Genomic DNA, 14325 nt, shown 5'->3' on the forward strand with positions numbered 1-14325 from the left:
CCCTTGATTCTATTTATCGTGATTATGTTGTTTTTGTCTGTCTCCCCCGATTAGACTGTAAGCCCATCATTGGGCAGGGATTGTCTCTATCTGTTGCCGAATTGTACATTCCAAGCGCTTAGTACAGTGCTCTGCACATAGTAAGCTCTCAGTAAATACTATTGAATGAATGAATGAATGGTGTTGGGGGAGGGGGTGTTCTGGAAATCAAGGAGGTTCCAGGTCTGAGAGCTTGGGAGTTGTGAGAGGGGAGATTCTAACCCTTTGGGAGAGTATTTGGGGGGCTGCACAGTGGGCCAGTATCTGGGGTAGAGAGGGCTGGGAGTGGGACACCCGGGCCCCTTAGGGGGCCATCTGGGACCCCGAATGCTACCCCCGGCCACCAGCACTCCCACACTGCAGCCTCTGGGGAGAAAGGGTAAGAATTAAGGGGGAAAAATGAAGCCAGAGGTCACCTTCCATCTTGAGCCCGCTTGTGGATTTCTGAGCCTTATTGCAGGGGGGAAGTAGGGTTTTTTTCCAGCGCAATTTCAGGGTGAGGGGGGAGTAGGTCTGTCCCCGTGTTTCCAGCAGAAGGGAGGCAGCCGGCACCGTCTCTGGAGGGAGGGGGACGGGAGTGACGTTGGAGCTCGGCTGATCCCGCTGACCCTTCCCGGGGCTACGGAGGGGCAGGCGGTGGAAGGACGGACAAGAGAGGGTGAGAGTGACCAGACCAGGCTCCTGAGCACCTCTCCCACACTGGGGCCCTGCCTGGAAGCCCCCATCCTGCCACTTGGTGAGTCCTTGCCCTCCCAAGGGCGGGCGAGGAGGGTTAAAGCAGAAGTGGGATCAGGGGGTGAGGGGGCATGGCCCCTTGAGTATGTACAGCGTGTGTGCATCTATTTAATGTCTGTGCCCTTAAATAATATGGTGTCCGTATGCACGTGTAATGTGTGTGTCCTTGGATAGAACTGTGTAAGTGTCCCGTCTGTGTGTTCAGATTATGTGTATGTGTTCTGGGAAAGGTAGCGGGTTTTAGGTAGCGTGGTCAAGTAGTACCTAGAGCAAGGGCCTGGGACTCAGAGGACCTGGGTTCTAATTCTGGCTCCACCACTTGTCTGTTGTGTGACCTTGGGCAAGTCTATGCATTTCTCTGTGCCTCAGTTACCTCAAGACTGTGAGTCCCATATGGGACAGGGACTGTGTTCAACCCAATTCGCTTGTATCACCTGAAAGGTTAGTACGGTGCCTGGCACATAGTAATTGCTTAAAAAAGTCCACAGTTATTATTATTGTTATTATTTGGGTCTCAGTCTGTTAGTGTGTATCTACGGAGGGCTGTGTGTTTGTGTTTGTGTCTAAGGGTGTTGACATTGCCAGGGTTCATCTAGGCGAGGGAGTCAGCACTCCTCAATCCGGATGGGCCTGCTTTGTAACAGGAAGGTTGGATGACACCAATCAGGCTGGAGCAGCGTGGTCTAGTAGATAGAACCCGACCTGGGAGTCAGAATGACCTGGGTTCTAAGTCCCGGCTCCACCACTCATCTACTTGGGGGACCATGGGCAAGTCACTTCACTTCTCTAGGCCTCAGTTCCCTCACCTATAAAATGGGGATTAAGACTGTGAGCCCCATGTGGGACACGGACTATGTCCAATCTGGTAGGCTTGTATTCATTCAATCATATTTATTGAGCGCTTACTGTGTGCAGAGCACTGCACTGAGTGCTTAAAAATGGTGTCTGTTAAGCGCTTACTATGTATGAAGCACTGTTCTAAGCACTTGGGGGGAATACAAGGTGATCAGGTTGTCCCAGGTGGGGCTCACAGTCTTAATCCCCATTTTACAGGTGAGGTCACTGAGGCACAGAGAAGTTAAATGACTTGCCCAAAGTCACAGAGCTGACAAGCGGCGGAGCTGGGATTAGAACCCGTGACCTCTGACTCCCAGGCCTGTGCTCTTTCCACTGAGCCACGCTGCTTCTCTAGCCCAGGCCTTTCTACATTACCTGGCACATGGAAAGTGCTTAACAAATATTTAAAAAAATATGAAAGCCTCTAGAGGGAGCTTTCCCCTGGTCTCCCAGATCCACCAGACAATAATATTAGTAGTAATAATAATAATAGCATTTGTTAAGTGCTTACACTGTGCTAAGCATTGTTCTAAGCACCGGGGTAGATACAAATTGGACAGTCCCTGTCCACATGGGGCTCACACTCTTAATCCCCATTTTACAGCTGAGGTAACCAAGGCCCAGAGAAGTTAAGTGGCTTGCCCAAAGTCACACCGCAGACATTGGGGCAGCAGGAATTAGATCTCGGGTGTTCCTTAGTCCCAGACCTGGGGCTCTAGCCACTAAACCACGTTGCTTCCACCCTGGACATCACCCGGGGGATGGAGGGCCCCCAGCGTAATAATAATAACAATAATGATGATGGCATTTAAGCGCTTACTATGTACCAAGCATTGTTCTAAGCACGGGAGGGATACAAGGTGATCAGGTTGTCCCACAATGGGGCTCACAGGCTTCATCCCCATTTTCTAGATGAGGTCAGTGAGGCCCAGAGAAGTGACTGGCCCCAAATCACATGGATGACAAGTGGCAGAGGTGGGATTAATAATAATAATAATGTTTGTATTTAAGCACTTCCTATGTGCAGAGCACTGCTCTAAGCGCTGGGGTAGATACAGGGTCATCAGGTTCTCCCACGTGAGGCCCGACCGCCCTTCTGCGCATGCGCGCTCGCCCCCTCCCCTTGTCCTGGCCCCCCGCGGCGCCCTCTGCTGGCGCCTCCGAGAACAACAGGTAGTCGGGTGCCCAGCGGCCTGCGGATTGTACTTGCGGCCGCCTCCTCCTCCTCCTCCTTCTTCTTCCTCCTCCTCCTCGGCAGGGCAGGACCGGATTTCGGGAGGGGGGGGCGGGCACCATCCAGGGGCAGGACCCAACCGTCCCGACCTCCAGGCCGAACCCAGGAGTCCCTCCCGCCCCTCCCCGGGCGATGGAGGCTCCCCTCCCCTCCGGGCAGTGCCCAGCGGGCACCGTGCCCACCGGCCCGGGAGCCTTGATTTCCCTGGCAGCCCCGCTGGGCCTCCTTGGGCCGGAGGTGGGCCGGCTCCTCCCGCTCTCCGCGTCGCTGTTTTTCCCTTATTTGGCCGTGGGGACGGCGGCGGGGACGAGAAGGGCCGGGGCCTGGACGGCGGCCGCAGGCCGGCCTCTTTCTAGGCGGCGCGACCCCTCCCCTGCTCGGGCACCGGGGGGGGCGGAGGGCAGGGCTCGGGGTGGGTCGGGAACGAGCCCGGGAGCCGCTCGGGACGGCGACGGTCAGGTCACGACGGCTCGGGCGGGGGCCGTCCGGCCCGTTCCCACGCTCCCGCCGGCACGGATGACCTCCTTCCCCCGCCTTCGGCCGTCCAGCGGAGGACACCGCCCCCTCCCCCAGACCTAAAAATAAACCGGGCGGTAGGACGCCCTGGACCCCGCCACCCCCCTCCACCCCCGCCTCATCTTCTCCGGGGGCCGGACCCGGGGCCTGCAGCAGCAAGGGTGGACGCTCCACGAAGATCTTCGGGGCCGAAGGCAGGGGGATGACCAAGATGACCTGGAGGTGGGGTGGGGGGAGGCGCCGAGGTAACGGTTAACCCCACTCCCAAGCGAAGGGATGGAGAGAACAGAAGATCGCTTTTTAAAATAAACAAAAACATCTACACATTCCCGAGAGGGCCCGGGATGGGGGGCGGGGAGGGGGGATGTATCCCCAGGGTGGCAAACGAATATTAATTTAGCAGGGCCCGAGAAGGGGAGAGGTTACTAAGGAGGGGAGGAGAAGGGCAGTTGTCTCCCCGGATCCTTGGGAAGAGAGTCGGGAGGTCTGCCCGGCTCGGAAGCGGGGGCCGGGCCGGGCCGGGGGGTCCAGGGGCGGCAGTCCGGCCCGGTCCGGCTCGGCCCGGCTCGGTGCTACACGGGGCTGAGGCGCCCCCCGCCCGAATCCTGGGCCGGGCTGATCCGGCGCAGAGCCGGCTGCTTGTGGAGGCCCCGCAACTTCAGTAGCAGCTCCCGGGTGAAGTCCTGCAAGGGTGAGGGGTAGAGGGTGGAGGTAAGATCATAGTAATAATAATCATGATGATCGTGGTATTTTGTAAGTGCTTACTATGTGGCAAGCACTGTTCTGAGCCCTGGGGGAGTTACAGGGTAATCAGATTGTCCCACATGGGGCTCACAGTCTTAATCCCCAGTTTACGGATGAGGTAACTGAGGCACAGAGAAGTTAAGTAACCTGCCTGGTCACACAGCAGACAAATGGAGCCGGGATTAGAACCCACGACCTCTGACTCCTAAGCCTACGCTCTTTCCACTGAGCCACGCTGCTTCTCTAATTATGGTATAATAAATACGGTATTTGTTTAAGGGCTTACTATGTGCCAGGCACTGTACTAGGAGCTAGGATGGATACAAGCAAGGCGGGTCGGAGACGGTCCCTGTCCCACGTGGGGCTCACAGTCTCGATCCCCATTGTACAGAGGAGGGAACTGAGGCCCAGAGCAGAGAAGTGGCTTGTCCGAGGTCACACAGCAGACAAGCGGCGGAGATGGGATGGCACGGAGTTCACAGCTCTCCCCTCGTCTCCTCTCCACCATCCCTTCCCCCTTTGCCGGACCCTCCCCATCCCCCCTCAGCGAATGGGTCTTGGGTCCAGGGACTCGATCGGAATCAGCCCCACGCCCCTCCTTAATGCCCTCTGACCCCTCTCCCCAAACCAAAGCCTGGGGGAAGGAAGCAGAGAGAGATGGGGGTGGGGGTGGAGAGAGAGACAGTCAGAGGCTGAACCCAGAGACAATGAGAGATGGAGACTGCGAACCAAGAGACAATGAAAAGATTTTGGGAGCTCCAGAGACAATCAGATATGGAGAGAGACTGGGAGCTCATGAGAGACAGAGAGATATTGCAAAGCGCAGAGCCGGTCAAAGACAGGAGGAAGGGGGGCTAAGGCCTGGTGGATGTTTTTCCCTTTTAAAGTCGCTCCGCCGGGAGGCGAGAGGTGATGGCAGCGAGCTGCTGGGAGGAGGGGAGGGCAGCCCCTGGGCCGGCGGCCCCCAGCTAATGAAGAGGCGTCTTGGCCCCGAAGCCTCCCCTCCCTCCCCCCTCAATAGCAGCTTCCAGGAAAGAACGGGAACTGCGGGGGTGGGAAGGGAGGGGGGGACACGCAGGGCAAGGGAAGAGGTGGGAGGGGAGAAGGTGAGAGGGTCGGGGGAAGAGGGGAGGGGACTCAGGAGCCCAGGACCTCGACTACTCACGCTGGGAAGCACCCTGCCCCAGTGCCCAGACAAGTTTGGGAGCCTGGAGCAGGGAGGGGCCAGGATTTAGTGGGAACACAATGGGCCCTTACCTCAGTGGGGTTCTTGCAGGCCTGAAGAAGTCCCTGAAAGTACACATGACCCCAAAAAATTGTTAAAAAGAAACCCAAGTCCTCCCACCGTGACTCCCTCCCTCCTTCCCTGACGTCCAGGCCCTCTTTAGCTCTCTCGCCCCCACACACATACATACACACACACACACAAACACATATACACACGGTCAGTTCCTGTCTCCCCCTCTAATAAAAATAAATGTGGTATTCGTTAAATGCTTCCTCTGTGCCAGGCGCTATACTAAACCTGGGGTGAATCCAAGCAAATCAGATTGGATACAGTTCCTGTCTCACATAAGGCCCACAGCCTTCATCACAGTCTTAATCACAGTTTTAATTAGTTTTAATTAGACTCTAGATTGCAAGCACCTTGTGGGCAGGGATGGAATCTACCTACACTGTTGTATTATACTCACCAAGAACTTAGTACAGTGCTCTGCCCACAGGAAGTGCTCAGTAAATACCATTGATTGATGGATTGATTGACCAACTGTTACCGCCCGGGCCCAACCCAAGACAAACCTCTCTACTAGTTAACCCCGGGGGCAGGTGGAGAGCCAAGAGTCCCCGTTCCAGGGGCAGGAGCCTGGATCCCCAACAGCACTTATAATAATAATTATGATATTTGTTAAGCACCTACTATGTACAGGGCACTGTATTAAACTCCAGGGTGGATACATGCGAATCGAGCTGAACACAGTCCCTGTCCCTCATGGGGCTCACACTCAATCTCCATTTTACAGATGAGGTAACTGAGGCCCAGAGAAGTTTAGTACTTGCCCAAGGCCACACAGCAGACAAGTGGCATAGCCGGGATTAGAACCCATGGCCTTCTGACTCCCAGGCCTTTGCTCTATCCTCTATGCCAGGCTGCTTATGTCCATATCTGTAATTTGATTTAATTATATTAATGTCTGTCTCCTCCTTTAGACTGTAAGCTCATTGTGGGCAAGGAATCTATCTCATATTGCTATATTGTACTCTCCCAAGTACTTAGTACAGTGCTCTGCACACAGTGCTCAATAAATATGATTGACTCAATGACTGATGGATGCACTGATACCTGGATCCCCTGAACTCGAGACCAGACAGGGTCAGGGCCTCTGTCTTATCGCCACCCCCACAGGACTTCGGTCAGCCTGCACCAGGCTGGACAGGGGGTGGGCCCCACAGAGTCGCAGTATGGCGTAGTGGACAGGCCTGGGAATATGAGGTCATGGGTTCTAAACCCGGCTCTGCCACAAGTCTGCTGTGTGACCTTGGGCAACACTTTTCACTTCTCTGTGTCTCAGTTACCTCATCTGTAAAAGGGGGATTAAAACTGTGAGCCCCATGTTGGTCAGGGACTGTATCCAACCCAATTTGCTTGTACTCACCCCAGTGCTTAGTGCAGTGCCTGGCATATAGTAAGTGCTTAACGAATACCATAATTATAATTATTATTAATTAAGGATTGATGCTGCTGCGGCACCAGTGGAGTCCTGGATGAGACATGCTAGGGGCAGGGCAGAGAGCCGGCGTCCTTGATTTCCCCCTGGTTTGGGGACTGGGGTCCCAACCCTCAATCCAGGGCCTAGTGGATAGAGCGGGGGCCCAGAAGTCAGAAGGGCCCGGGTTTTAATCCTGGCTCCGCCGCTTGTCTTCTGTGTGATCTTGGGCAAGTCACTTAATTTCTCTCTGTTTCTGTTGCCTCATCTGTAAAATGGGGATTACGACTGGGAGCCCTATGTGGTACAGGGACTTTGTCCAACCTGATTTGCTTGTATCCACCACAATGCTTAGTAGTGCCTGGCACATAGTAAGCACTTAACAAATACCATTTTATTATTATTAGCTTGTACCTACCCCAGGGCTTAGAACAGGGCTTAGAGAAGCAGCGTGGCTCAGTGGAAAGAGCACGGGATTTGGAGTCAGGGCTCATGAGTTCGAATCCCAGCTCTGCCACTTGTCGGCTGTGTGACTGTGGGGAAGTCACTTAACTTCTCTGTGCCTCAGTTCCCTCATCTGTAAAATGGGGATTAAGACTGTGAGCCCCACGTGGGACAACCTGATTCCCCTATGTCTACCCCAGCGCTTAGAACAGTGCTTGGCACATAGTAAGCGCTTAACAAATACCAACATTATTATTATTATTAACAGTGCTTGACACATAGTAAGTGCTCAACAAATGCCATTATTATTATTATTATTGGCTTGTATCTACCCCAGCACTTAATAATAATAATAATAATAATGTTGGTATTTGTTAAGCGCTTACTGTGTGCCGAGCACTGTTCTAAGCGCTGGGGTAGACACAGGGGAATCAGGTTGTCCCACGTGGGGCTCACAGTCTTCATCCCCATTTTACAGATGAGGTAACTGAGGCACCGAGAAGTTAAGTGACTTGCCCAAAGTCACACAGCTGACAAATGGCCGAGCCGGGATTCGAACCCATGACCTCTGACTCCAAAGCCCGTGCTCTTTCCACTGAGCCATGCTGCTTCTCTAAAGTGCTTGACACATAGTAAGTGCTTAACAAATACTATTATAATTATTATTAGTGCTGCTGAACAGGGTCAGGAAGACCCCCACATGGGATCTTTCTGGCCAACTAGCTTTTCAGAACTGACACTTCTGCCCCAGAACTCACAATAAGGCATGGTCATATGAGCCACGGCAGCATGAGACATAGAGGCTAGTCTTGAGGAAGAACTTCCTACAGGACAGAGGCGAATTGGGGATGAGGGCAACTGGGATGGCTCAGTCTGTAGAGATCTTTTTGGAGAGGAAAGGAGAGCTTCCTCCTCCCCCCAGACTGAGGGAAACCCTGCTGAGGCAGAGGGAGGGTTGTGAAGGCCAGAGACAAACCTAGGGGTGCATTGGACATGGAGGCCATTGCCCCTGAAACAGGCAACCCAACCCCCACTTTAGAGAAGGAAACTGAGTCTCAGAGACACTAAGGACCAGTATGGAAAGAACATGGGCCTGGGAGTCAGCGGACCTGGGTTCTAATCCCATTCCACCAAGTACCTGTTGTGGGACTTCGGGCAAATCGCTTAACTTCCCTATGCCTGCGGTTCCTCATCTGTAAAATGGGGATTCAATGGCTGTGGTCCCTCACCTTAGATTGGGAGCCCCATGCGGGACAGAGACTGTATTTGACCTGTTGACCTCATACCTTCCACTGAATTTAGTAGAGTGGTTGGCACAGTGTTTAACAAATACCACGTGTCTGTAATTTATTTGTTTATATGAATGTCTGTGTCCCCCTCTAAACTGCAAGCTCCTAGGGGGCAGTCAGTCAATCAGTCAATCGTATTTATTGAACACTTACCATGTGCAGAGCTCAGTACTAAGCGCTTGGAAGAGTACAATATAGCAGTAAACAGATGCAGGAAATATGTTCATCAGCTGTGTTGTATAATAAAGAAGCAACATGGTCTAATGGATAGAGCATGGGCCTGGGAATCAGATGGACCTGGGTTCTAATCCTGGCTCCACCTCTTGTCTGCTGTGTGACCTTGGCCAAGTCACTCACTTCTCTGGATCTCAGTTACCTCATCTGTGAAACTGGGACAGAGACTGTGAGTCCCACCTGGGACAGAGACTGCATCCATCCTGATAACCTTGTATCTACCCCAGCGCTTAGAGGCAAATAGTAAGCACTTAACAAATACCATCATTATCATCATACTGTACCAAGCTCTTAGTACAGTGCTCTGCACACAATAAGTCCTCAATAAATACCGTTAATGGACCACCCAAAGGTCACACAACACAGGGAACCCAGGTCTCCTGCTTTAGATTCCATCTCCCACGTCCCCTAAGCCCTCCACCCTGTCCCTCTAACCCTCCTCCCCCATCCTCTGCAGCCCCCTCAGTTCAGCCCAGGAGTCCTTCTGTACAGCTGCCTTCACCTGTATTTTCCGACCTCGCTCCTCCTCGTTCTCCATTTCCAGCAGTTCATCGATGTTCACTTCTTCGGGCATGTCCCCTTCCTGGGGGTGACAGGGAGGAGACGTGGTTCAGAAGGAGGGAATGGGCTGTGCGGCCCCCAGACCCAAAAGGCCGGGCTGGGGCTCCCTCCCTGCCTCCCTCGAGTCCAAGAGGAGACAGCCTGTTCAGGGAGGGAGGGAGGGAGGGCTCCCCCCCCCCGACCCCGTGCCTGCCCCCCCTCCCCGCCCCCACCAGCTGGCCGACTCGGTCTCCCGTGAGGAGCCAAGCAGAGATGGCAGTACCAGCTGCGGACCCAGGCCGGGCTCGGCTCGGCTCGGCCCGGCAAAGGGTGGGGGTGGGGTGAGGTTAGGAGCTTTCCGAGGGTGGGCCCCAACCCCCACCCTCACCCCACCTCTATTCCCACCCCCAGACTAGGAGGATGTGGAGCAGGACACGGAGGGAGGATGCCAAGTCGAACTCAGCTCTCTTCCATTCATTCATTCAATCATTCAATAGTATTTATTGAGCGCTTACTACGTGCAGAGCACTATACTAAGTGCTTGGAATGTACAATTCGGCAACAGATAGAGACAATCCCTGCCCAGTGACGGGCTCGCAATCTAATTGGGGGAGACAGACGGACAAAAATAAGACAACATAATCAAAATAAATAGAATCTAGGGGATGTACACCTCATTAACAAAATAAATAGGGTAATAAATAATATATACAAATGAGCACAGTGCTGAGGGGAGGGGAAGGAGGAGGGGAGGAGCAGAGGGAAAGGGGGTTTAGCTGAGGGGAGGTGAAGGGGGGAAGGGGAAGGAGCAGAGGGCAGAGGGGGAACAGAGGGAAAAGGGGTAGCTCAGTCTGGGACGGCCTCTTGGAGAAGGTGAGCTCTCAGTAGGGTTTTTAGAGGGGAAGAGAGTTAGTTTGGCGGAGTGGAGGAGGGAGGGCATTGTCGACGGCGGGATAGGCGTGAATGGGGGAACAGCCTTGATTTCTCCCCACGACCTGGGACCCTCGCCCCCTCCCCATCTTCTCAGCCTCCACCTCTCCCTCTCCCCTGGCCACTACTCAGACTTTTGACCCGCCCCCACCCCAGCCCCCTGGATCCGGATTCTGACTGTCTTCGTGGGCCCACCGGCTGTATGCCTCAGTTTCCCCAGGGGAGACTGGGGGCCCATCCGCCCCTCGGGGCGCTCCGGGTCCCACTAGTCGGGGGTCCAGAGAGGCAGGGGTCTCCCCTGGGCGGAGAGGGGAGGAGGGGCCGAGAAGGTCCCCCCGACCCCCCCAGCCCCCCGGCCCGGGCTCCAGGCCTCCCGGGATCGCCTTCACAAAGGCCCATCTGCTCAGGGCCGCCGGGGCCCGGGGGCGAGGGGGACCAGATGGGGAGGGCAGGGAAGGGTGTGAGCAGCAGATGGGGGCTCGGGGGTGGGGGGAGGGGGACAAGGAGGCAGGGAGGGGCCCAGCCTCGCCCCAACCCCCCATCCCCGGCTCGGACACGGGCTGTCGTCGAGCCCCCCGAGCTGAGCGCCGAGTGGCCCTGGTTGGGGCGGAATCCAGGGGGTCGGGAGGCAGGGTCCCGCCTGCCTGCCCCGCAGTCCCGAAGGCCGAGGCGGTGCGGGGTGCGGGGGCCAGAGCGCGGGTCCCTGTCCTTTCTTGGAAAAGTCTGGGCAGCTGGAGCGGCGGGGGAGGGGTGGGGGGGTGGGAAGGAGGGTGGGAGGGAGGGAAGGAGGGATGGAAGGTCTCCCTGGCTTCCCCCTCCTCCATCCCCTCCCCTATTTCCGGGGCCTGGGAAGGGACCGGACCGGACTGGGGGGCGGGGGGAGAGACCCTCTGGTTCCCGGGCCCCTGTCCGGCCTCCTCGGCGGGGCAGGGGGCGGTCCTAGGCCTCGCCCCTCTCCCTGGCTGCCAGCCCCCTTCCTCTCCCACTCGGGCCTCGAATGCTGTGTGGCTCCGGGGAGCCCCACCCTCTCTGATTCCTCTCTGACCCCCCCGTCTACCTTGCGGTGTTGGGGAATGAGAGGTGGGGCAGATTGCTGGCTTCACCCGGTGTGGGGGGAGGGCCTCGTTGGAAGGAAGAAAGATGAATGTTTATTCCAGAGAGGAATCCATTCCCCGCAGGGCTCCGCTATTAATCCCTTAACCCTCGCGGCCCCCTGGAAACCGTCTGGAGAGGAAGGGAATCCGGGCCCGGGGTGTCAACGAGCCTAGGGTGGGGAAGGAAGGACAGGTAGAAGAAGACGAATGACAACGATAACAATAATAACATTTGTTAAGCGCTTACTATGCGCCAAGCACTGTGCTAAACGTTGGGGGGGTGAAGTAGTAGTAATAATAATAATAATGTTGGTATTTGTTAAGCGCTTACTACGTGCAGAGCACTGTTCTAAGCGCTGGAGTAGATAGAGGGGAATGAGGTTGTCCCACGTGAGGCTCTCAGTCTTCATCCCCATTTTACAGATGAGGGAACTGAGGCACAGAGAAGTGAAGTACAGTAGGATCAGCTCAGACCTAGTGTTAGGGGCAGGGAGCGGCGGAGAAGGAAGGGCAGAGACCTTAGCCGCCTCCCCAGGGATACCGGGGTGGAGAGAGGGTCTCTCTAGGCTGTGAGCTGGTTGTGGGCAGGGATTGTCACTGTTCATTGTTGTGTTGTTCTTTGCCAAGCGCTTAGTACAGTGCTTTGCAAACAGTAAGCGCTTAATAGGACTGAATGAACGAATGGGGAGCAGGGAGCCAGGGCCTCCCTCCCCAACCCACCTCTACCCTTCCCCCTTGTACGGGGTGCGGGTGCTGGCACGAGGTGACTGGCAGGCCTTAATGATAATAATAATGGTGGTATTTGTTAAGCGCTTACTATGTGCAAAGCACTGTTCTAAGCGCTGGGAGGGGAAGCACCAAAGAACACCACTCTGCCAGTCCTAGAGACGAGGACCGGCTTGGGTCACTCTGGCGAGGCCCTGGACCCGGAGCCCAGTGGGGCCGCAGGGCTTGGGTGGGAGAGGGTGGCATCAGGCCTGGAATGACCGGCACATTGCAGTGTCCACCACCACCGTGCAGGGTGGGACAGAGGCTGGGGTTGGAACAGGGGCAGAAGATGGGCTGGGGGGGCACTAGGGGTATCAGTTGGAAGGAGAGAAGCAGTGTGGTGTAGTGGATAGATCACGGGCCTGGGAGTCAGAAGGTCATGGCTTCTAAGCAGCGTGGCTCGGTGGAAAGAGCCCGGGCTGGGGAGTCAGAGGTCGTGGGTTCTAATCCTGGATCCGCCACTTGTCTGCTGTGTGACTTGGGCAAGTCACTTAACTTCTCTGGGCCTCAGTTCCCTCATCTGCAAAAATGGGGATTAAAAAATGTGAGCCCCACGTGGGACAATCCGAGTATCCTGTATCTACCCCAGTGATTAGAACAATGCTCTGCACATAGTAAGCGCTTAACAAATACCATAATTAATGATTATTAATCCTGGCTCTGCCACTTGTCTGCTGGGTGGCCTCACCCTGTGCAGAGCACTTGCATTATAACAGACACATTCCCTGACCACAACGTGCTTTCAGTCTAAGGGGGGAGACAGACATCAATATAAATAAATACAATGGCAGATATGGACATACGTGCTGTGGTGCTGGGAGAGGGGATAAATAAAGGGAGCAAGTCAGGGCAATGCAGAAGAGGGAGAAGAGGAAAAGAAGACTTAGTAGTAAACTGTAAACTCACTGTGAGCAGGGAACTTGTCTACCAACTCTACTGTATTTTTCCAAGTGCTTAGTACTGAGCACACAATAAGCTCTCAACAAATATGATTGATTGATGTGCACAAGGGTGTTTACATGGGTGTACAATATACTTGCGTACATGCACACGATTGTGAGTGCGTGTGAGCGCGTGTGAATGTATCAGTGTGGGCGGATGTTACTATCTCTGCCCATGTCTCCCTTCACGTCTTGTAGGGCCTTGGAGCAGGGTCAGGGAGGCAGCGGAGGTAAAGAATTCCCGGGGGTGCTGGGGTCAGAGGGTGCTGGGCCCGTCTGAGCTGGTGGCTGTCTTGGGGCCGGGGGAGGGCATATCTTGTGGGAAATGAAGGGGGCCCCCAGTCCCCAACTCTAGTCTCCAGGTTCCACCCCTCTTCAGGTCCCATCTCCAGCCCCCAGACCCCATCCCTGACTGCAGCCCCCAGACCCCACCCCTAACTCTAGCCCCCAGGCCCTAGACTCCACCTCCCACTCTAGCTCCCAGACCCCATCTCCAACTCCAGACCCCAGACCCCACCCCTAATTCCAACACCCAAACCCCAGATCCCATCCGCAACTCTATCCCCCAGACCCTAGACCCCACCCCGGGACTCTAGGTCCCAGATCCCACCCCCAACTCTAGCCCCCAGACCCCACCCCTAATTCTAGCCTCCAGACCCCACCCCCAACTCTACACCCCAGCACCCAGCCTTAACCCCTACAGCGCCGGGCACTTAACAAATACCATTATTATTACCTGCAGCTCGCCCCGACTGGCTCGTACCCTCAGCCCCCACTTAATCCAACCACCATCCCAACTAGGGAGAAGGGCGCTGGGGAGGTGGTTGGGGGCGGAGGTCTTTCCCGTGCCTTCGCCACTTCGAGTTTGAAGCCAAGGAGATGCCAATCATATGCCAACGAGGACCTCTAGCTTTGAAGCCCACCTCTTAGGTCCTAAGAGGTCCGGGTCCTCCCTGTGCCTTGCCCTCGGATCCCCGACGCCTCCCAGCCCCCCGGACTTCGGCACCCCCTCACCCAGCCCCGGTAGAGCTCCTCCAGTCTCCCGTCGATCCACTTTTCCACGTCGAGGCGCCGCTGCAGCTCCCGCCGGTCGTATTTGACGGTGACCCGGGCTTGGCGCTTCTGCAGGCCGGCCCCCGGGCCCGGTCCGGCCCCTCCCCCGATCCCCCGACTCCGGCCCGGGGAGTGAAGCTTGCTCAGCACCCGCTTGCCCGCCATCCCGCCCGTCGGCTCGCTCGGTGGCTCGGTCCGTCCGCCCCGTCCCGGTAGGAACGG

At 55.8% G+C, this 14325-nt stretch overlaps 1 protein-coding gene across 2 annotated transcripts; it reads right to left on the reverse strand.

Annotated features, from left to right (window-relative positions):
• Positions 1-3638: 3638 nt before the first annotated feature.
• On the reverse strand, positions 3639-14317 carry PPP1R14A (protein phosphatase 1 regulatory inhibitor subunit 14A). 2 transcript variants are annotated; one of them, XM_029065338.2, is made up of 4 exons: positions 14065-14317; positions 9280-9360; positions 5363-5395; positions 3639-4044 (listed from the first exon to the last, which is right to left on the reverse strand). In XM_029065338.2, the coding sequence occupies exons 1-4, from the start codon at positions 14266-14268 to the stop codon at positions 3934-3936; spliced, it is 429 nt and encodes a 142-aa protein (XP_028921171.1). In that variant the 5' UTR covers positions 14269-14317; the 3' UTR covers positions 3639-3933. The 2 variants fall into 2 exon arrangements, with proteins under 2 accessions (XP_028921171.1, XP_039768235.1); XM_039912301.1 differs by lacking the exon at positions 5363-5395.
• Between the last annotated feature and the right edge of the window lie 8 nt (positions 14318-14325).

This window comes from Ornithorhynchus anatinus, chromosome 5 (genome assembly GCF_004115215.2).
Source record: "Ornithorhynchus anatinus isolate Pmale09 chromosome 5, mOrnAna1.pri.v4, whole genome shotgun sequence".
Taxonomy (NCBI): domain Eukaryota; kingdom Metazoa; phylum Chordata; class Mammalia; order Monotremata; family Ornithorhynchidae; genus Ornithorhynchus; species Ornithorhynchus anatinus.